This window comes from Dromaius novaehollandiae, chromosome 1 (assembly GCF_036370855.1).
Source record: "Dromaius novaehollandiae isolate bDroNov1 chromosome 1, bDroNov1.hap1, whole genome shotgun sequence".
Taxonomy (NCBI): domain Eukaryota; kingdom Metazoa; phylum Chordata; class Aves; order Casuariiformes; family Dromaiidae; genus Dromaius; species Dromaius novaehollandiae.
Genome location: NC_088098.1, coordinates 99,175,441 through 99,199,457, shown reverse-complemented (window position 1 = coordinate 99,199,457; position 24,017 = coordinate 99,175,441). Strand labels below are relative to the sequence as shown.

At 42.5% G+C, this 24,017-nt stretch overlaps 1 protein-coding gene across 3 annotated transcripts in view; it reads right to left on the bottom strand.

Annotated features, from left to right (window-relative positions):
* Window positions 1-1,308: 1,308 nt before the first annotated feature.
* Window positions 1,309-24,017, bottom strand: part of CD96 (CD96 molecule) — a 67,675-nt gene continuing 44,966 nt past the window's right edge. For all 3 annotated transcript variants that reach the window (XM_064522015.1, XM_064522018.1, XM_064522020.1), the window contains 13 exons: window positions 23,100-23,209; window positions 21,428-21,650; window positions 17,853-17,908; window positions 14,477-14,567; window positions 13,939-14,115; window positions 12,615-12,668; window positions 11,869-11,913; window positions 10,849-10,923; window positions 7,964-8,038; window positions 6,219-6,299; window positions 5,524-5,613; window positions 4,591-4,714; window positions 1,309-3,586 (listed from right to left, as the gene is read on the bottom strand). In XM_064522015.1, coding sequence (XP_064378085.1) covers window positions 3,478-3,586; window positions 4,591-4,714; window positions 5,524-5,613; window positions 6,219-6,299; window positions 7,964-8,038; window positions 10,849-10,923; window positions 11,869-11,913; window positions 12,615-12,668; window positions 13,939-14,115; window positions 14,477-14,567; window positions 17,853-17,908; window positions 21,428-21,650; window positions 23,100-23,209 — 1,310 coding nt within the window. In that variant the 3' untranslated portion in view covers window positions 1,309-3,477. The remainder of the gene's footprint in view (window positions 3,587-4,590; window positions 4,715-5,523; window positions 5,614-6,218; window positions 6,300-7,963; window positions 8,039-10,848; window positions 10,924-11,868; window positions 11,914-12,614; window positions 12,669-13,938; window positions 14,116-14,476; window positions 14,568-17,852; window positions 17,909-21,427; window positions 21,651-23,099; window positions 23,210-24,017) is intronic.

Below are 24,017 nucleotides of genomic sequence, written 5' to 3'. Positions count from 1 at the left end.
ACAAAACTGCAAAGTTTTGCAAGGCTTTCCACACAGCTGGAACAAGGAAGAGACCTACCTAATACAGAAAACTCTTTGGGTCTGTGCCAAGATGGGCTGTTTCCCCAGGAAATCCCAGGTGCTAAAGCATGTTATAAGCAACTGTTAACTAATTAATCCATCTCTGGGATCCTCAGGCAGCCTGCACTCTCCCACGACCTGCACCCAGGCATTGCAACAGTAGACCATAAATTAGACTGATTGGAGAACGCAGTGCAAACAATAGGGGTGCTCATTAAATAAGCAATCTAAGCTTAATTAATTTACAGGACAGGAAGGTGCCATGTAAGGAAAAAAAAAAGACATACAATTTAGAGGGAGGCAAAAGGTATTCGGGAGGATTAATGCTTAGATGCTTAGTGGGATGGCTGTCAGGCACACCGGTACCTGGGCATCCTCTAAGCTCACATCTGACCCATCAGCTGTCAGAGGTGGAAGCAAGGCAAAGGCTCAGGCCACTTTTGCTCTCCCCAAAAACAGATGAAAACCACATATACATTAACATACATTGCTGCTTAGCTTTCATATGTATCACTTTTAAGGCTAGGTAATATACACATAAAGGACCATATGCAGCAGATCCAGATAATTTCACAATATTGCACTAATATTATACATGACCTCAGATTCTGACTCAGGTCTGCCGTACAGGTTTCACTTTGTCATGGATTTACATTTAGCAGTTTAACACTTCGGCCTTTTCTAAAAAAACTTTTCTATTCCTATGCAGCAAGCTTTGAACTCTTTGCTGTGTTCAGCAAAAACAGCTTTTATCTGTTGCCATCTTCAAGTATCTGATAATTTCAGCTTTAATGTGAGCTGAAATGTTTACAGTGCTCCAGAGTTAATAGGAGCCATGTCCAATCTGAACGATTTAAGCCCACATATGAGGGCAGCTGATGCCAAAAAATAATGGCTTGGAAGGTTTTTTTCCCTCCTTTAGATTAAAGCAAGGAGTAAATTCTGAACCTAATCACAATTCCTGAGTAACCTTATGTGTGTGCACTTACCCTGGTCAGATGGAGCCAACCTGACATAAAAGCTATTCTAGATTCACTTTATCTGCAGGAAGCTTGAAAGAGTGAAGCCCACAGGTAGCTACTTTCTTTCTTTCTCCCCAAAGTGCCCAGGTTGGCTTGCGCAGTGGCCATCAGCTGGCCAGTGCCCCCCTTTCCCCGTTTTCCCACGGGACTCTCTGCAGCTGCCCCCTTACCTCTCCCTGCTGTTTAATTGGGATAATGGTGAGGAAGATACGCAAAAGCAACCCCCTAGCATAGACATTTTTATTTATGGAAATACGGAAAAAATAACAAGAACGCAACCAACATCATCACCATCATCATCATCATCACCACCACCACCACCACCAGCAGCAGCAGCGGCGGCGCTGCGGCGGCACCTGCTGGTCGCGGCGGGCGCAGCAGCGCCGCTCGGGACTGCTCGGGGCCGCTCGGCGGGGCCGCGCCCAGCCGCCCCTGCAGCGCCTCCCGCTTTGGTCACGGCCAGGTATTTTCTCCCCTTTGTGAGTGCGACTGAGTCTTGAAAACAACACGAGTAACGAGAAGGGTTAAAAGGAGCATGATGGCCTTAAAGGCACCGTGCAAACCCTTCCTGTCAGACGGGAACACCTTGGCCGCGAAAGGATTGAGGTGACTAAAGCAAAACATCTGACATGCTGATATAAGCCCTTCCTGATGGGTACGCTGCAGATGGCCATCCTCGTCTAACAGCAAGAGAGAAAGCCCAGGCTCTCCTCAGCCCTTGGAGTGCAGCTACCCGGTGCTTTTGTTTGCTTGCTTGCTTGCTTTCTTAATCAAGGAAAAGCTGCCCTCTGTTGCAGTGACAGACGGTTAGTTAAACTATTTTGCTTTTAAAACCCCTAGTGGACAAGAAATAATCAAATTAATGTCAGCCCTTCTGTGCATGCAAAGTCTGTATAGTTTTATGGGAAGCGGAGTGTTCTCTATGAAGCACAGATATTACCTCAGTGATGCATTTAGAACTCCTTGTGCTGTAAGGTAACTAACACCACAAAATACTAAAAGCTTGGTGATATTTTTAAAGATCTGTCAAATCATTCTTTCCAGCAAGTCATATATTCATCCGAAGTCACAAGAAATACAGTGCTATAAACCTTGATATACATCGACCAGCTTTTAGCAGAAAATAACGCACCATTTTTAAGTTCGATGTGATTGAATTTTAGTTGATTTGGCTTAATTACAGAAATAGCATTGCGATAACAGTACATTTCCAAACAAGCTTGGAGGGACAATTTCTTGGCTTATGTTAATCTAAGACCATGCTGCTGCCAAAAGGGGTGCTCCTGTTGCCTCTCTTTTGCCTTGCGTCAGTAATCCTGCAGCTGCTGACCTGGCTGAGAGCTATTCGACAGGCTGGTCTGACCCAGTCCACAGCGTGGGCACTTGATCGTTAGTGCCAACACAGGGAAATACCAGGGCAGGGGTAAGACTGGACTGTCCCTTCTGCAGGCTTCAGCCGCCTGGGAAACTACCCCATGGGTCTTAGAGTATCTGAAGATAGTAAATGACAGAAGGTGATCAACCACAAGGGAGAATAAAAGAATTATACTTCTTTCTTCTTGCATACCATAAATAAAATATTCAGATAAACAGACCTGAGAGTGCTTACTGTTTCAAAAACACAGCACTTCTGAGAGGACTGGGCCTTTCCATCGGGTTCATTTTTCACTTGAGCCCTTAGGTCTGTATTCCACAAATGGCTTGTAAATGAGCCCCAAGTTTACTCTTTCTCGGGGCTTCACAAAAGGCAGCCAACTCTTCTTTGCAAACAATTGCAGCAGGCCTGCACAGCAGCCTTTTATCTTATCAGCTCCTGCCAGCGACTGTGCCGCATGGCAGATGCAGGCTATTGCCTTTCAGTGCAAGCTATTGATTTTTTTGGTTTCACACTGATAGAAAATTATGCACTGGGTCAGTTAGTCAATATTTTTGCAGTAAAAAAATACTAATTATAAGAACTGCTCATGTATGTATCAAAAAGCTTGTAATAAGCCAAGGACTTCTGCGTAATCATGGCTTCCATACGGCAGAGCTGTCATTTCTATACGCTCACTAAAACAAAAAGCTTCAACACTTCCTTTAGGCAGGTTTATGGAGTGATATGTTAATCTACTCCCATTAACAAGACAGCAAATTCCCAGTTGATCACCCAATTCAAATTAAGCACCTATAATCTCACTGTGACACTCACAATGGTGTTAATGCGTATATAGAGATAGATGGGATTAAGTAAGTGTGCTCAGGAGTGCTCCGCTTCCAACATTAATGTCATTTAGGCACTCTGAATTTTAATATGGGTCATTAACACCAAACTCCCATAATCACTGCTTTAAAGACAGAGCCTTTTAACTGTGTCAGTCGCCTTCTGTGCACTACACAGACAGTGTAGACAGTGTTACAGGCTTTCCAGTTCGTGGCACGATGGGGGAGTCCCATCAGACTCCACCATGGACGTGTACTTTATTGGCGGTGGAGGTGGCTTGAAAGATGGAGGTCTGTTCATACTGGAATAAAAGAGACAAAATATGGTATAACACACAAACCATATAAAACATTGATGTAAAAATGGAAGAGGTAGATGGACACAAAGTAAGAAGCATGGTATAGCAGAATCCTACATTTGTTCTTACATATTGCAGCTTTATTCATGCTTTTTGTTTATTCATTTCATTCATAAATTCACTCTATGCATGCTTTAAAAATGATTTTAGAATTGCTCATGCTGCTTTATGAAGCTATATTTAAAGACTCATAACTTTTTTTTGTCAATTTATAGGTCCCTGCCCTAAAAACTGTGAAAAAATCAAATGTAACTACAACTATTTTGCTTACCTTTGATGCATAGGATTTGCTGTTATGTTTCAAAAGGATTCTTTAGGACCACAAATGGTTCATGATCTCCATGAATTTTCAAACATTTTTAGCAATGTTAGTTTATTAATAGAAATTAAAAATAACTGACTCTTAGATACTGCTGTCATCAGCAGATCTCTGAGTGCTTTTCAAGGGAATTAAATGTTGATAATCATTACAAACTCAACACTTCTTTGACTGAGATTAAGTTTCAGGAAACCTACTTTCACATATATTATCTACCACTCAGATAGTCTGTATTACCCTGAAAGTACAATTTCATTAAAATGTGTCCTCAAGTAACCATGCAAAATGAGCGAGCAAAAGCAGTAGGCAGGGAGGCTATTAAAAATTGGGGATCTGGGGAAAAAATGTTACTTGTACTGTTCTCTTATGCTTGTATAACACATATTAGAGCAGCACTGCTGCTATTTTTTGGAGTTTATTTTATAGATATCCCACAGAATGGGTGAAAAGACTGAAAACACTCTACATTTCCTACCTCTGTATGAAACAATGGCACGAACTATCCATGTACTTAAAGGCCATGTGCACTACAGATAGCCTCAATCAAAAAGGCTTAAATCCAAACATCTGTAACAGCAGCTGTGCTGCCCTCTCTACCATGCCTCTCACCCCTTTTTCCAATACTTACATTTCTTTTTGATATTGACACCATTTCCTGATCCCTAAAACTATTAGGAAACTGCAGAACAGAAGCAGGACTGCTACCGCCGTCGGCCAGGGGAAGGGATGGGCTTTCACGTTCCTCCCAGAGCCTGGAAGGGACACACGAAACACAGCTCAGCTGAATGCTGCCAGCAAAGAGAGAAGTTCATGCTTGCTGTCGGAGGCACGCTGCTCCCCGCCCAGAGGCATTACTGCTCACAAAGCATCCCCAAATCAGTACGGAGTTGCCAGATTTGGAAGCGGAGGATCATGCACTTAAGCATTACTGTTCTAATTTATGGACTTAAACCACTTTTGTTCTAGTTCGGTTTGTGGGCTGGTTTCAACCCCCCATCAGTTCACGCAATGAGATTATTTAGGCACATCCTGACAAGCATTTCACCAGAAAACCACTGGTTTAGTCTATTCCCCAGCGGCTTTCACTGAGAAGAGGAAGCATGTGGCCCCGCGGCCAGCTGCCTGCTCTGGTGTTTGGGCATGGCTCTCTGTCTCACCAGGTTATCCATCGTACTGCTGACACCAGACCCTGTCCAAACTTCTGGCTGAGGGCAGAGCCACATTTGGGGAAGTGCTGCAAAGTCTGGGCAACCCTCTGAGGCTTGCCAAGCCCCCCCGAGCACTTATCCAGGGGCCGTCAGGGGTCCCGACTATGGGGAGGAAGGAGAGGAAGAGCGCACTCATCTTCCAGCTGGCAAAGAGCGGGGGACCGCAGTACTAAAAAGCACCTGGGACAACCTGCAGGGCAGGGATGCGAGCCACCATGATGCCAGCCCTTGTCCCCTTTTTGAATTACCCTGGCCAAATTGACACAACTCTCCCCATTTCATGCTTCTCTGCATTTCCTCTTTACTGAAATGATATATATGTAAAGGAGATTTTTCCTAGAATAACATCTCACCTGTACTATTGACCAGATTGTCGGTAGTATAGAACTCTTTCCATCTGGTAACTAAAATTGCATGGTCTGTAACGCTGAAGGACAGATTACCTAAAAAAATATGGGCACAGAATATTTTTAATAACTTGTTTGTCTTTGAAAGTGTTTAGCAGACACTGTTATTCACACAGCTGAGCGCTGAAAATCAAATTCCAGCATCAAGATGTCAAAATTAACTTAGCAGGTCACTTACCTATTTTTGTCCTACAACCTACTAGTAGACAAAAAATATACTTTTACCAAATTAAAGAATATTAGAAGGCATATTAAGATGTTCCAGCAAAACAGCATCAAGTTGCACAGCACTCTGGGAGAAAGACAAACTTTTTGCCTCTTTGGTAGGGTAATAAAAACACTAAATGTATCAAGTGGCTTAGCAGCATCACGAGTCTGCTCCCGATGTAACTGAGTGAAACCCTGGCCTACTATGTCAAGTACTGAAGTGTCTGGACCACAAAAATCATCTTTCATCTGTCTGTAGACAGCTATTTTCCCTCTTCGAATACAGCTAAGCTACCTATGTTTAAGATCAATATTGCCTAAGGATACACTCTTATTTTTTTTAAGCTGTCTCAATATTCATGTCTTCCAAAACAATAGCTAAAGTATGTGACTAGACAACGGCACAGCATTTTCCGAACTGCCACAACACTTACGGTGCGCTAGGCTTGTATTCTCCAAGGAGCGGGTTGCGTTCTCGAGGCTTTGCAGGGATACAGTGGTGGAATCGTTCCAATCTGTATAAAGAGAAATAATTTCCCTAACTGACTTTACAAGCCTGCACGTGGCTGCTTCATTAGGTTTAACTGTGGCTATTTTATATCCTTTACTTTTCTCTGTTGCAAACAACAAATGAAATAGCAACGATACTTGAAAGTCTCTAGTATAATGGCTGATTTATAAATCCAAGAAAAATTCTGCTTTTTAAATGGTATAAATGAGTAAACAGACAAAGCTAGGAAAATCTCTAGCTTTCTCATGAGATGCTGGTTCCAATAGAAATTGAACAGTCAAGCATATAAATATATGTGTGCGTGCGCGTGTGTGTGTTTATATATATACACACACAAAAATCAATCCAATTTTATGGCACTCTAAAAATTCACTGAGAATTTGGGATATTAATTCAATTTAGTTCTTCTTTTCTCCATGTTTATTAGGTATTTAATTCTATGGGGATAAGCATGGTGGATCTGGTATTTAGAAAAAAGAGAAAAGAACCCACATGCAGTTAGAAATCTTGTAACACTCTGCTGTGTACAGCATGTCAATGAATGCTACTTATTATTATTTATATAATGGCTCATGTTACAGCCTCAGAGGATTTAACTGATAACGGTAATCCCTGTGGCATTAGCCTCAGGCTTCTGGGAGGACACACTGAAATGCATCGGTATGCCTCGGCAGGCACGCCAATGCCTGTGTGCTCTGAAATCATACTTCAATTACAGCTGCCTCATGGAGGACCCTTCAAGGCCATGCCTCAGCTGGTTGTCAAGCAGACGCGGCTGCAGGGAAGGCGGCGAGCGGTGCAAGGCACAGCACCGCCTGCAAATAACGGCGTGATTCAGTGCGCTTCTAACAAAATAGCAACAAGGAAGCTATGCAAGAGCAGAATTGTAAAGTATTAGAAATTGTTTCAGCGGCTGTAGAAACGGCTGTAACATTTGCACTTCGGCCAGAAGATGCTGCCATACAAATGCACTAGCATACTGACTGGCCCTGCTGTTAAAAAAGAAAGTCATTTCTGGCATACTGCTAGTGAACAGAGATTTTAAAGGGGAAAAATTGTGGAACAATGACCCTCCCCTGCTTTTTTTTGCATTCATTGCTTTTTACTGTGTCCTGTTAGCCAGCCTTTATTGCCCCACATTATCTCACGATTTCATTGCTACTTTGTGATTTTAGTTAGCTTCTCCAGTAATTTAGTTCATCTACAAGCTACCCTCAATACCCGCTACATTTGCCTAGCAACTCTCTTAATTTTAACATTATTAAATTAAATATGTCTAATAAAAACATGATACTCAGATGGTTGCAGTTCCTCTTTTGCTGCTGCAAATCCTTGATGGCTTAGAAGACTCAAGTCTTTCACCTAACTCAGTGCAATCCCACAGGGGAGTTGCTTCTACAAAGTATTATAAAGCCAGTACAGATTACATAACCCAGTATCTGTCCTCTGCTTGGGCACAACTTTTTCATGTTTAGTAGTACCTTTTGCATGGCAATGTGATGACTGTCAAGCAGCAGCTGAAAATAAGCACCAGAGAGCTAATGTACCTGGCAAAGGCAACTTAGTGATAAGATTGTACTACACTTGCATTTTGCAGTGTCTTTAATTAGCTTCCTAACTCCCATGTTACACTCCTAGGAAGCAAAGGAGAAAGCATCATCTACTTACATGCTGTCGTCAAACTCCTATTGAAGGCTGTGGTGCTGGTATGGTTTTTTGTCTCTGGGGTAAAAATCATCTCTCCTATTGAAAAATACACAAGTTTGCAAAAGTTGCTTTAGAAGACACCATTGTTTGTTCTTCAGTTTTTCCTCTGTCTTCCCTGTTTCCGGACCAAAAATGTCAAATAGTTGTAACCTAGTACATGAAATTTTATTTTCCCTCAGACAAGCAGACAGAGCTCTGTATCAAGTTTTAAAAGTCTGTCACGAGCTAGAAACTCAAGATGAGTTTAGTGAAAGGACGGATAAACTTTGAGAAAACATATGGGGTATTTAAGCATGGATTTTGGAAGACGCCTAGGCAGATTGCTTTAGCTGAAATTCAGTAGTTCTGAGTTCTCTGGCCTGTTTTGGCATGAAACCAATAGAAAATGATGAATGAATGTATGTAAACCAGAATTTAGGCAGGATTTCACCAGTTCCAATGAGATGAATCTGTGTTCTGCTCTAGCAAAGAGAAGTTTTGAGAAAGTTAGTGTACAGGAGTCATGCCTGTGATGTTCAGTACCAATTACCAAGTCATTTAACATTTTCCCTTTGATCTTTTTTTGAAGTGCTAAGTATTCTATAGCTCAACTAGTTATTCAACTGATATTCAAACACAGACAGATGGTGGTTAGCAAATAGACTTCCATTTTCCCAAGAGGACTATTTCACATTTACTAAAAGGAGTCCATCTTTCCTAACACTTGTCTCATTTTTGGAAAAGTACCATTAAGTCACCCGAACGAACCTGAGAAGGTGAAATGCAGCTGTTACACAGCACGGAAAGGACTTGTGTGGAAGCTAGACATGGACCAGGCTGCATTTTTATGAGCCTGCGTTTAGTCTTCCCTCCTCGTCCCTTCAACTTCTGGGCGCTCTTCCCTTATACCAATTCCCAACTATCTCTTGGATTTTCATGAGAAACTTGCAAAATAACAGATGCTGAACCAAACCCTGTTCACACTGTGGCAGACTTAGGCTCGGCTTCCAGATGTGGCTGCTTCCCAAGGGCTCTGATCAAGAAGAATTTGGTATGGCAACTAGAAGCAAGGCAGAGGGATGAGTAACACCAACCCAGTGCACTTGGGCATTCCCCAGCTGCATAAGGGCCCTGCCCTACACCACGCGACTGCTGCACAGTTGAGGGAGTTAGTTACGGTGTGGTTGTTTCCCAAAGCCACCCACTGGAGGGAAAAATGGCTCATCTCTGGCAAATACCGTGACTTTGACCTCCTGTCTCCTCAGTCAGTGGTACTACATAATCCAGTCAGGAGAATCCTTGCTGTTGACAGGGTATATTTACAGCCTTAGTTGTAAAATTAGTTGTTTGCAACTAATGAAGTGAGACAGAAGGCTTTTCCTCCACTTAGACAGGCTCTTTGCTCGCCCCCACATGAGCCAGCTGGTAGAAGTATCTCTGCTTTGGGGTACGGGGAGGGCTGCATGAGAAGCAGCAAGCTGTAATTTCAGTGCCATTGTAACCCTCATTCATGCCCTAGCGTATCTTCCTCTAAACTCTTCCTTCCTCAGGACATTACGTTAAGCTGTCGAGTTCCCATACAGTGCTCTGCCGGGTCACAACGGAGCCTTTTGTTCATCTTCTTTCATTGTATTACTGCACACACTGACAATTGCCGTACTCTTTCATGTCTGCGTAGATATTGCTATAGTGCTTCTGTAGGTTACTGTAAGTGAAGTTTGCATGATTGAATTACATAGTTTAAGGAAGACACTCAACATCCTGCAGACTTAAAGTTTGTTGCAATCAATTTTATGTTTGGGAGAACAAGGCTGCCGCAGACACAAGGGTCAAATCCACCCTTGCCAGATGCAGCCTCAGCTGTGGATCATTTCCGAGCCATAGCTTTCATGCTGCTCTGAAGAGGAAGATGGCACTGAAGAATGACTTGCTCCATTGCCTCTTCTTTGTGCTGGCAGGGCTGCCTTTCTACACATGCCACTTTCTCGCCAAAACAGGAGCATTTGTCATGCCTGCTTGTACTGGGGCCACGTGACAGTGAGCACAGCCCTTGTTGCCGGTCAGGACAGCAGGAACGCTTGTCTAACTAATGCGCAAAAACACTCAGTCCTACAGGGATGAACAACTGGGCTTCAAAATGAACAGAGCCTTAAAATAAAAAATGTTTGCTGGCAGGCTTTGCTGCAGGAAAATCCTCTCCGCTGGGACAGTGGCTGGTACCAATCCTGTATCCTGAGAGTGGGACCCAACCACCAAAAGGTGATGGGTTCAGTGCTTCATCTGCCCCTGATTCACGTGTGCGCTGCTGCATTGTCAGGCGCACGAGAGCCTTTCAGTGCACATGCCTCTCCCCAGGGAAGGAAAACCAAAACACTTGCAAGTGAGTCACCCGGCGCTGTGCGGACTTCAGCGTGCCCAGGCCCCCGCTGGGCCTGCCAAGGCAGTGAAGAGGAGAAATCACTAAACTGAGTCATGCGCTGTATATATTTTGTTTTTCAGTGCTTTGTGTTTGTACTCACGTGTTCCGATATTTGTGTTGAGCCCTTTGGAGCTATAATCTCATCCTACTTTTATGTGGTAGTTAATTAGAGATACTAGAGAAAATAGCTATTTTAAAAATATATACTCCATGTCTATCCATTTGCTGAAATTAATGAAATTAATAGTGAATCGAGTTATTAAATCAATATAGCATTTTTTATATATATTTAAATAGTGGCCTTCCTGGTGTATAACACACTAGAAAAAGGGCTTCAGTGAGTATTAAAGTATGTGCTTAAAAAAAAGCAAGATGTTTATTGTGTTTATGTACCTTTCTTTTACGATCTTGAAACAATAGAGAAAAGATTTGAGGCTGAATTCATTACCTTCTGTTGTGGTAGCAGGAGCCAAGCTTGCTTGACTTGTGAAATCCAGTGAGGCCAAAGATACAGACTGATGCTCTAAAGAAAAACAGATTACATGGTGTTATAAGGTATCGCATTTAGTTGATAGGATGTTTTTAAAATGATATTAACAAATCATAAAACAACCCAAATGTCTGGAGATCAAAATTTTTGCACTAGGTGTTGGGCAAACACAAACTCTGCAGCAGAAATCCCACTACTGAAGTTTAAGGTTAAAGGTTCAAAACATATACCACAAATTCAACGATTATTCAGAGAGAGTTGTTAATGTAGACACTTTCACAAGGGTTAGCTGCGTGCTTTATTTATTTAGTTTTGTAATACATAGCGTTTAACTGCCATGGCATGCGTTATGCACTTAATAGTGGTGCTGCCCTATCAAACCAGGGCCTTTCCAGAAATGGTCCTGATGACACACGATAACTGCATAAGCCTGGGGAAACTCATACTCCTGTGGGTTTTCCCCACAGCCATTCCCAAAGCAGACATAAAGGACAGTAATTGATGAAGATATAGTTTTACACAGATATCTGTAAGCTGCTTGGGTAAAGCAGTGGCATTTATCTTATATTATTAATGAATGGGAATTATATGCTACTATCAGATTAAGGAAAAGTGGTGATTTCAACTTCTCTTCTATCACAAGCACCACTCTATCATTACAGAAGAAATTTATTTGTAGTTGTATAGAGTTTTTATTCCATTTTGTAAAAAGATATAGAATAATATTCAACATTCAGCACGCCGTATTACATGCTGTCCTCCTGTGACAGAATTTTATCAAGATTTGTGTTAAATCTCTTCCTGGGTAACTTCATAGCTCACAAATTCCCGTGAAATGACATTACAGGTACCATCAGTATCAGAGCACGCTGACCTTTCACTGGCAGTCCTCTGCCTCTGTGTATATGACATTTAAGCACAGATCAAAAAGAGATCATACATCTATTAACTGAGTAATAAAGAGGGACTTTTTTTCACCTGAGGTAGTCATGATGGTTGATGGAAGTGCTGAATTTCCAAGGTCTGTAACAAATCAAAGCAAACACCCTTACTCAGGATGGGAGAGTTACTTATTCTGGTTTAGAAAAGTGGGTCCTTGAAGGATCCAAGAATCAGAGAGAGCACATTGCACTTATTTTCTAAATAATGTTTCAGTGTGCAAAATAACCCAGTGATACAGCAAAGAAGAATGTGCGAAATGTGGCTCCAAAGAGCTTCAGCTGAGATGTGGAAGACCAGTTTGTCTATTTGCAATAAGCTAAAAAAAAGATAAGCTTGCAGGAACAGAGCAAGAATTTAGCAAATTTACACAAATTAAGAAACATTCCATCAGTCCTTTAATTAGGCAAGAGTTTTCGGGATTTTGACTGTGTACTAAAGCAGAATGTAGAACCACTAGTAGAGATGTTAGATGTTATTTTTAATTATCAGCTGAGTGTTGAAAGAGCTATATTCAAATGCCAGCTCAAGCATCAGAAATAACATTAAGTGCTCCTCAAAGCTGGAGTTTAATTATACTTGGACTTAACTATGATAGATTACCTTACAAATATATCTGTTCATTGTATTTTCCCTGAATTTGTAGCTGCAGAAAAGGATCCATAACCATCAGTCCAGAAACAAGTTTGCAAAATCTTTTCTCCAACAGCTTTAAGAGTATTTTAGGAATTTATAGATGCACTCCTAACATGACCCAAGTTATTTTGCTTTCTAATTTGTCCTACCTTGTGAAGCCATGGTGGAGAAAGCTTGGGTTGAGACTTCATTAGATTCATTGTCTGTGAAGAAAAAAAAAAAAGATGAAAGCAATTCTTATAAGTAGTTAGGCTTTTGTTATAAAGGCTGAAAATTTAGCTTGGGTTTTGTGTCACACTGCGCATTAGTGTGGCACCTTCACAGAACATAGCTGAGAAGTAATTTAGTTTTTTTTCCTTTCTCTCACCTCTAAATACATTAACATTTTTATACAGAGTGGATTTATCTTTGTGCTAGTAGCCTGCAGGCAAGAATGTAGACTTCTTTAATGGACAGCTCTCTGATTTGCATGCATTTCTGCAAAACTGCAAACTGGGTGAAATGAGTCATTTAGGAGAAAAATGATCATTCATCTCCCCACCCTCCAAAGCTACATTTCAAGGAGACAAAGCTTTGATTCCTGATGCAGTCTCTCTTTGTGGAAAAAACATATCCACCAAGTACATCCGCAGCCAAAAGAGAACACACCTGAGCTAAGTAGCTACTCAGGTGCATGATGTACCCATGGAGGCTGCAAAGGGGCCAGCACTTCAGGAACGGGTGTATTATCTGTGCGCCAAGGAGCACGCCTAGCAGAAAAAAATGCGTAAGTATGCGTTTGAGTCTGAAGCCCAGGTATGCACAAGACGTGCTAAGGGAAATCGGACCTCCCTTCTTGACAACCACCCTCCCACCCTCAAGCATGCCATTAACCACTGCGTCTCTAGCTTTCACCAGCTACCTGAGACAGTATTTCTCCACATTGCCCTAATCAAGCAGCTAACTCAGAGTACAGAGAATAGGGAAGGTTCTCCACTGCCGAAAGCATTTTTACGATCTTACAGACCTTTTGTGGCTCTCCTTGAGGATGTGCAACACAGCCCTAACTCCGCGAGTTTGAGTTTCCAGAGAGCTACATTGCACACATGCAGATTTTCTCCCAGGAGTGCTCAGTGAGAAATGCATGGTTATAATAGCTTACTGGTGCCTTGTATAAGCTAGTATATTTTTGGATACAGGAATTGTAGCAGGATATGGTTTAACGAACAGCAAGCATTTTCTTAAGTACGCGCAGGAACTTTCTTTGCTTTTCAACTGGTTAAGATTATTCAGGTTGTTATTCTTTTTTGACAGGTTTTTTTAGCTCATTTAGAGTCTTTATTCAAGCTGTGTGATGAATTTGTATAATAAAACTTCCACATGCTTGGCATTTCCTCAGTTTGAATAACATTTCTCATTTTGAATAACAGAACGCATGTGTTGAGTGTTCTTAATGTTTTACGTTTCAGATGCGACCTATCTACAAAAACCTACCAAAAGAAAAAAATATTTCTTCTGATGGAATATTCCACGTTTCATTCCTGAGGAAGGAAAACAGACATGCACACGAGAATATCTTATGTATCTGGGGTGTTCCATGTAACATCAGCGTTGACTGTAGCTGATAGAAACCTTCACTATCTTGTGAATCTTCTTGTTCAACAGACATTTCTGGAAATAAAAAAGAAAAGCTGTGAGGCCCTTTTGTTACACTCCAAACTATAAATCAGAGCTGTGCAAAATGCTGGCACTAAAAAGCAAGCTCATATGGCTGAAAGTTTCTTTGCTGAGACCCTATACAAAGATTTGGCAAGAGCAGCATGCTTATGCCAAGCTGTCGTTCCCACGAATGGCAACAGCAGGTGGTGATCCCAGCTGTTCGCCAGCTGTTCTCCCTTAGAATGCCTGATATTCACCTTCACCTGGGGGGTGGGGGGGGCACCTCTAGGCTCCCCTTAGCAGGAATGGTATAGCCACAATTGCCTTTCTTGTGAACCATTTCTACAGTTGCTTCATTAATGGGTTTTATTACCTTCAGACTGGTCCGTCAGGATCTGTCTGTCCACGTACCACACCAGGCTGGGCTTGGGAAACGCCTTCCTCACCACACAGCTAACGTTAGGCTATGGGGTAATAAAAGCCAGTCATTAGTATCTAATATTTCTGATCTGGTTGCAGTTACTGAGGTCCGAAATCTGTTATACGCATAGTTGCTCCTATGGGTTCAAACACTCACCACCCCACACAGCAAAGTGTTTGCTTCCTCTTCATTGTGTTTTTTCCCCCCATCGTTTTTATGGTTCAAAAGATTGTTGAAGGAGAATCAAGGGACGCCCTCGTGCCATGGGCCAGGCTGGGGGTGATGGGACTCAAAAACTACCCAGCGTTGTGCTGTGGTCAGAGACGCATGGGGTGACCCCCCTACCCCCAGCCCAGCGCCTCCGGGCAAACCCCCACGCAGAGAATCAGGGGCACTGGTGATGGGCAGCAGGGGAAAGAATAAGACACCTCCAGACTGTTTTGTAAATCCTTCCTTCATTAAGCAGATAAGGAGACAAATTCCCTGAAAAAGACTGCCTAGCACAATGATGTTTTGAATACACAAAATTAGATACCTTCACAGAGCGCATGATATGTCAGAGATTTCCAGAAGTCACAAGAAATTGTATGTGTTAGATGGAATAGCCCTGGTTATATGCCAGTTGCTCCAAAGAGCAATTTATGCTTATGTTTATGCTTAATTTACTTTCTTGTCATGCAAGAGGTGGAAGGACTGGAAGGACATCAAAAATCAAGGTTGGATTCAGGGATGGGCACTAGGAGGGTGGGAGGTCTTGTCCTGATGTTGCCTGGATGTTCCCAATTAGTATTTACTTAGCAGCTTTTATAGCACTGAAACGGCTGTGTCCATTTAATGTAGAGATTTGTATTACTGCACACTCAGCACAAAGCCCTCTTCCATCCACTTTTGAAGAAAGTGGTACACACATTCAGCTGAAAGTAAGCTTGATGTATTGCAGCCAGCAGAAGTCAATCATTCAGCGTGAAGACTGAAACTACCCAGCTGGAGCCCTTTTCTTGCCATGGTAAATAACCATCAAACTCATTATGTAATTGCTTTCTCCTCTTTTCCCTTCGTTATTCACTTATTTTTCAGCCATATTTTGTTCATAGTATTTTTACAAATGCTGCCTATAAAGAAATACAAATCTGATCTGCAGAGTAGATTTAAGCCCTACAAGAAAGGGTAGAAAAGAGAAGGAAAGGAGGCAGTGTTTGTTTGGAGGTGAAGAATGGGCAAAGGCTTGTGGAAAAGTTTCTATTGATCAGCCCCTCGGTAGCAGCACTGCTTGCTCTTGCTCAGCTGGACAAAAGCCTGCAACATCCAACACCAACTCTTTAAGTTTTGACATTACTAAGCAGATGGTACCAAAGAGGCCCCAAAACACATGCTTAAGTGCTCGGCTCCGAATATGGCCCTCTGACTTAGATCCGATCCCTCCATCAGCAGCTGACCACTCCAGCCGTGAGAGCTCTGCTCAGAGCATACGATAAGCATGGCAAGAGTATCACCTTTCCATAGATGCGCTAGGTAACTTGGGAGCAACCGGAAGCTGTTTTCCTTTCCAGCCCTGAGTCAAAGTAGCACCACATCAGCTTGAATTAGATGGCAACAACTCAGAGGGATTACTACGTAAGATGAATGTCCCAGAAGGATCTCTTGATCAACTCTCATTACAGTGATGCTGATCCTCTTCTCAGCCTTATGGAGGAAATGCTGTCTGTTGAATGTTATAATAGAAAATGCGGTTGGCAGTGATCCTCTAAGTGCAGCTCCCTGCCCAAAATCAGGGCCAGTGGTACTCCTGACATTCCTTGCCTCCCCCGGTGATGGTGGCACCGTGATCTGCTCGACCTACCCCAGCGTTTCCCAGGCCTTACCATGAGAAAGGCTTTCCCAGTGCCTAACCTAAATCTTCCTTGCACAGTCTAAGTCTGCCACTTCTTCTGGTGTCTGTACATGTGCATTAAACACATTATTCTCTTCCCTTGTGCTGCAGCCTTTCGTATATTTGAAGAACTATAGCCTAAAGATGAAAAGTCAGAGAGGCACACAGGAGCTTAGCCTGAAATTCTTTTCCCGGTGGATATCTACTAGACTCCCAGTCTTTCATAATCAGCAAGGAGGTTTATGTGGTCCAACAGGCTCTCCAAGAACCCCTCTAAACTTGCCTATTTATTTACACTGTCTGGACTCCAAAAGGAATGAAACCGGCATTTCCTTGGGAACTTTCTGTAATTGAAACATAACCGTTAAAATGCTGTAAGTAAGTTTTTTTTACTTAAAACTGAAAGGAAAACCTAGGTTTCATGAAAAGTTCAGAGTAGTTTCCATGTACTGGCATGGAGACAACTGTTGTTAAAGATGAATGGTAGCCTTTTTGATCAAACCAGTGGTGTCTTCTGACTGGCTGGCTATAAGACATCCATAATTGAAGCACAGGGAGAAGACGACTAGTAAATGGCTTGTATTTGCTTTCTTGCCTATTTCTCAGAAGCTGACTTGTTCCGGTGTCCCTGGGTATGTTCATTTCCTTCCCTATGCACTATTATTCCCTTGAGTAAATGCCGTGATTTCCATAGCTGCATTTTTATTTTAAAAAGTCACATTTACATTCTGTAAATAGCTGATCACTAACCTCAACATAAAAGAACTCAGATGCTCCAAAAGCTCCAAAATTTCTGATGCTTCCTTTGTGAGACCATCCCGCTGTTCTCTTAAGCTCCTCCCTGACATACTACTATATATCCCCAGTTTTCCTTTTCTTGGTCCGCTAACAACACCTCTCACTTGGCTACCTACCACTTCAGAGCACTCCTGACAGTTTCCTGCTCGAAACTTGGTGGAGGGGTCACATCTCTACCCTTACAGGAAAAGATGTGAGAAAGTCACATCAACCCCTGCTGCTTTCTTTGGAAAGGGAATTTATGCAGTGTGTAGATATCTATACTCAGTTAGTTGGTAGCTGGTACACAGGGAGCGAGACAGAGCATCGCAGAGCCCTGCAATCCACCCCAGCTCCTCCACCTCTCCACCCTACCCTGGAGCCTTGTCTAGTGCTGCTGCAAAATCAGATTTTTATCCACGCCACAGAGGAGCTCTCAGCTAGCCCTTGTCTTTGCTCACTGAAGCAGCTTCCTGCAGCAGGGTAGGACCAGCTCGGGATAAGGGGTATGAATCACTGACACCAAATCATTGACTCACTTCTTGCCATGTGAGCTTGGGCAGTGTGAAGGGCCCTCCTAGGTCTGGTTCACTTAGGCCATCTGCTTCAGTCAGGCTCAGAGCACCACTGAACAGCGTGGTTACAGTCATGGAAGTTGTTCTTTATTCTAACATTACTCACCTTTTGCAAGGTGCCAACTGAGCCCTCTTGTAGGGTGACAGAGATTTCAGGGTAGGCTGGAAAATAAACAAAAAATATGTTAATGAAATGGATACCAAAGGTCTTCTAATGAAAGTTAATAGCCTTATTTCATAAAACAAGTATAAATTGAATCCTACATCCGCCCAGCTACCCGGCAAGACAAAAGCTTGCAGAGCTCCAATTTGAGGTCAAGGAAGTGGTTTACAAGCATATATCAGCAGCTACTACCACAGCATCTGTGATGTACCTCATCATCTTTCTAAAAACTTCTTGGGCCACTTTGCTGGATATGCTAGCTAAAACCAGACTACAGTCACAGCCCTGGTAACAGAGCAACTCTTTCAGGGCCTACCGAAAAAAACTATTGTCCGGCTGTTTGCAGATCAAAGTCATCAGTGAAAACTTTAACCACTCCCTGCCCCTGCCATCCCCCAAAATATTCATTGACTTTGGGTACCAGCTTCCCACACACTGTCATCTGGGCAGATGTGGGACAACGTCATGCCACAAGCGGTTCCTGCCCTGCCAGGAAACCCAGAACTTACCTTTGCATCAAAGCAGCAGATTTCTGATGACCACATCCACAAGAAATGGAAAAAGTGTTTGTTTTCTTTCATTTTCACAGCATTACGGTTCTAGCCACAGCTGACTATATCAACAAAAGCTAGTAGGCACCATAAGCATTTCTAAATTATTAAACCATAACCATTGCAATCACTGGTTGTGCAGTAATATTAAGTGACTCATTACATAAGAACTGTTAAAACTGCGGTGACATATAGTGACTCTCAGAGTCCTCAGATAAATCATTCTTCTGGCCTGTTCTGAGCCTCAAAATTGGACTGGAAACAAGCACAGACCCTGGATCACTGAGGAGGTCTGTGAGTCTTTCTCTTCCCAACCCACACCTCACTCTACTTTCCACCATTGCATTCTTCTTCTTTTCTTTTTCTTCTTTTTTTTTTAAAGCCTGCTAACCAATATAGGGCCACCTCCATTCATTACTTCCCCACTGAGATAATCTCTTGATATTTCTCTGTCATTTTATACAGTGAATCCATCCAGGACTTTCTTTCCCTCTCTTTTTCATTTCCGCTTTTCTGCCTAGTTTTGCTGACTGGTTACACCTGGGCTGACCCATATTTAATTTTCAGGGCTTTGTGGTTTTCTGGAATTAGGGTACTTTTGTGGTGGAATTTCCATTTTTTTCCCACTTTTTGGTTGGCGTATCCTAACTATCAGGAAATGAATATTTTAAAATTTCATCCTTGTTTCTGCCTTGCCAAAACAGTACATGTGGTAACAGGGCTGGCAGAAGACAACCATACTTTTTTAAATGTAAAAAAAAAAAAAAAAAAAGTCAATTGGGGCTTCCAAAATAGCTGAAAGTTGGAATGGGTTTAAAATAACATCTAGTCTACTTCCTGTTCTTCCTTTCTTTTTTTTTTTTTTTAATTTGATCAGAACAGTGTATGTTTTTCCAGATATGCATTGGATGCTGTCCTCTGCTTTTTCAGAGGACACATTTTCTGGGTAACTATTCTAAACAGTAGCTCCCAAGCAAAGCTCTGAATCTTCTATTAGTTACTTTCCATTTAACATCTCAGCCCCTGTTAACGGTTTGACATTCATTTGTCTTACTAGGATATTTACCAACGTTTTGGGTCTAGCAGAAATTCAATATTTAGTTTGGTGGTTTCTGCTGCTGAGCTTTTATTCTTACAAAAAGGAGAAATCAATATTTGGCAAAGTTAGACAGGCAAAGGCCATGCATCTTCACAGAAACTTGCATCTATAAATACCGCGCTCAAGAAAGAGTTTTTTTTAAGCATTTCAGTCCAAAAGTGCCTTCTTAAAAAAAAGCTCTTTCAGCTGAATATCTGTATTTACTCAACCCGGTGAGTCTCACGCCGTTAGTGAGGCTCAGTCATGCACTCCCTGTCCCTCTCCTGCCCTCCTCCCCGTGGCCAGCTGGCCAGGTCCCTTGCACATCGTGCACCAGCAGGACACTGGCTTGCTGGGACCAGAAAACCTCACTAGGTTTTGGCTTGCCTTGGGTCTTTAGTCATGCCCTTTCGAATGACCAGATTGGCCAATATCAGGCACTGCTGATATCGCACTCGCTTACTTTAGCATTTTAGGTCCTGCTGTGGCCATCTGAGGCTGGGTCTACCCAGTAGGATGTAAATGTGCATTTCTTCATTCTCTGTTCAGCTTCGGCACAAGGAGCGAGAGAGCTGCTGCCAGCTGAAGTGGCTGTTTGTCTGTCACCAAAAGGCTGAGCCCCGAGGTCAGAAGCCAGCCAACGATGCCTGGGATGGTGGTGGGACTTTCAGAAGAGCTCACCACCAAAAGGCACGGTTCCTCTTGTTTGCACCTCTCTCCTGCTGTGCTGACATGCTGATGTGGGGGCACACTCAGACAGCCACGCATGACACAGTAATACAGAGAATAAGGCAAATAATAAATATAGCAACCTTTTAAATTAACAGATACATGGAACAAGGCAAGATCATCAGCAGAGGAGAGGGAGAGTTCAAGTATGTCAGTGTACTTGAACGATTACGCACGTAACACTGTACCTATTTGACAAACGCGACTAAATCATGCAAATGCAAGAGGAAATCTGTTTTTATTTCTCTTGCATCAGTGACCAAGAGCCTCTAACCAGAGATTTTACTTTTTCCAGTGCTCCCTGCTGAATCTCTCTTTGCACTCTGGGTGTCAGCCTTGCACGGCTGCCCCATCCCAGAGCCTCCCCCAGCAAGCACATGCAGTCAATACAGTGTTGGCAGACATGCTGCCCAGCGCCCATTCATTTCAGAAGTGTTGGAAATATATTTTCCAGACGCACTGCTCTGCAAGCAGAAAACGCAGCGCTATTTTCCACGGGCAGCTTTGTTCGTAGCTCAGCAGTTGTAGAGCCATTCCTAAGCTGCTAGAAAGGGAACAGAGCAAGTGACTATAGATGTGGAAGGCTCCTGCTATGAAATGCCAGCCCACTCACTTGCAGTACACTGTCCTGTCCCTCCTGACTGGTTTGAGACCCCTTAGAAGTACCTCATTTTCAGAAAGAGAGCTTTTGGCTGTAGTTAAGAATCACATGCCTTTGAAATACTTCCAAATGAAACTTCCACCTTTTTTTAGTTGCTTAATATATCTGGGCTATGATTTCCTAACCACAGGCAGCATGGCCATTTTGTAATGCTGGGGCACAGAGATCTTGATGGCCAAAGTGCCTACCTATAAGCCACAATGTGCCATTGTAAATTTATGCATATAGATGAGTTGGTGGTAATTTGCATGCCAACAGTGTTGATATATGCTCAGTGAAATATATCTATCATTTCTTATTCCAGAAACTGAAAGAACTGCCTCATATCCTTCCTGAGAACTATGGCATTATTTACAAACATATTAACTTATTGCAACTGAAAAAATAATGTAAATATTAAGAAAAAAATCCAGTATTTTTTCCAAAGCTACTGCCTTCAGAATGAAATAGGAGTGTTGTATTTGATCATGTAAAAGGACAGCTGGTGTAAGCCCCTTACCCAGGACTCTCACTGTGGTGCTGGTCTTGCGGGTTCGCTCTGGATGGTACACCACGTGGCATGAAAAAACCTTGCCATCATCGGAGAGCTTGGTGGCGAAAATCTTTAGAGCATTATTCAGACCCAGGTGGATCCTTTCTCTGTACAATGCACTGCCATTCCTGTATACTTCAGGAGAGGGGGGCTCCTTAGTTACAAGTTCTTCTTTGCTTCCATTTTCCCCCTGTGAAAAGAGCAACCCACGCAAGGTGTGAAGATGGGACACTCCATGTTCTTTCTGTAGACAAAACCTATTCCCAGCATGAAAATCCTCCCTCTCACCACTCACATCAAGAAGTAACTTCAGGAGTAGCTGGACATTTGCAACACTTGCTTTTCCACAAAACATTGTCTTTTTGTGAGTAGATCCTCCAGACCTTCAAAACCAATAGCAGTCATCATCTTACCAATGGACTGCGGAGTAAATAGTTGTGCCTTTTTAGGGATGGTCTCTACAGTCTGTGCAGAGGGCTATAGAGCTGCTTTCTCACTGTGTAAGTCATGCTGAACACCCCATACATATTAAACATGGGTGAAATTCCAAGACAATCCTTGCGTTTTTAAGCTTTAAATAGTGAAAACCTGGTAATAATAGCTGAAAGTCATCTTCTGTTAACACCTGTGTGCCAGTCACTCTTGGATGCAGGCATAATCAGGACATGCTGGACATTTGTGCCCCAACACATACTTACAAGCAGCACTCTGAGTGACTCATGGTGACCTACACATGCCATGATGCCAGCCTTTTGTTTTTCTCCCTTCCTCTGCTGCTTGACTTTGTAGTGTAAACTACCAACACTAAAAAGTGTAAATTACAAGCATGTTCCCTAGTTTTAAGTCTGGAAGGAGTGCGTGGCAAAGCGAAGATTTACACAGGTAATGAGTTGGGGTAGAAGAGTAAAAAATGAGAACATGTGAAAGTCACTTTTAAGAAATCCCCCAACAAAGATAGCTCCTCAGTTACAGGTGACAACGGATAGAAACTAATGGGCAAAGCTCAAGGACACTGAGGACTGATACTTGTCTCCAAATACTGAAGTTAACAGTAAAAGTGAGATGCAGTACAAAAATATAACTGGTTTAAAGTCTCCCGAAAAATCGTTTAAAAAATTGGTTTTAAGGGGTTAGTTAGATAACTGGCTTTGCATGACTTTTGCATGCATCTGTGACATGGAGGTTAACAGAAGACAAAAACAGTCTGGTCAGCCCCTTTTTTTTCCTGTTTCAAAGCAGCCTGGTATCTCACTACTCTATGCAGTAACTGTGTATGAGATAGTAATGCTTCACTACAACAAAAATCCCTCAGAATTCTAATGCAAAGAATATTTTAGCTCAGTTACATTTGCTGAGTTCTTTGCCACTTTCTGTAGAACTGCTCTACACGTATTCATAAAAAATTAAAAGCAATTAAGATGGAATTTTCCCTCTTTGTTTGTTTAACAGCTATTGTTTGCGGTGTTTATGTTGCGAAACTGCATTTGCATTTTTTCCCTTATTATCACAGTCCAACCTTACTGACATCTTTTGTTTAACCTACTCTGCAGGACACAGTCTAACATTTCTATTTCTATCTGCAAAAAATACCTTCTTTCTTCCTAAATTTGTACCTGAAATGAAAAACAATTATACTTACCACTAGCCATTTCAAAGGATAATTGGACAGATCTTCTGAGGTCACGTTCCCAAGGCATGGAATTTCTAAAGTCTGGTTTAACTGCACTTCCTTCACGTAGTGCTGCTCCTCTTTTATCATTGCAAAAACAACAACAACAAAAAAGCCCAAGAAGGAAAATCAGAAATGTGGCATTCACTGTGCTTTAAGAGCTAATGTAGACTACTCTTCTGTTCAAGGAATAGGTGCTTTGTTTTGTTTAGAAGGGAATTGTAACTTTCAACCATTTCCCACAGACACAGTGGTGAAGTGAAAGCCCTGCACCCAGCTCTAGATGCAGCTTCATGACTAATTCACGGCTTTACCAGAATTTTTGTGCAATTCATAAAAACCTTCACTTACCTGCTGGATCAAGATGTCTCCTTTTGGAACTGAGAATAATCTGAAGTTTCCATTTTTGTCATGTCAAGTTTACTCATCTGTACTTCCTGTCCTCCAAAGCTGTCTGTCTTTGCACTAAGAAAGATGCTTAGCATGCCAGATGGGTTAAGATAAACCCCATTTTTGGTCTAATTGATTCCTTTGTTATTATTGAAGCAGAGATCTTCTTGCCCTTGCAAAACCGGGGCCTGGGCAGGCTCTGCTGGAGCAAGAGCGTGACAAAGCCAGCGAGCAGGGAGCTGCGTCGTGCTGAGCTGAGCAGGTTGCCCCCGTCTAGCATGCAGGCAATGTAGGGACTGCTCAGCTCTGCCTCCACTTTCAGCTGCAGCCCTCGATTTCACAGTTGGGAAGGGAAGCATGCGTGCCGGGCATGAGGACGGAGACACCTGGCTATCTAGCTGTCAGGACTTGTGGTGTCAGCCCACATCACTGTCACCCATGGCTCGCTCCCACTCCACCACCATGCAGCTCTCAAGCCTTTACCACCACGACGTGAGT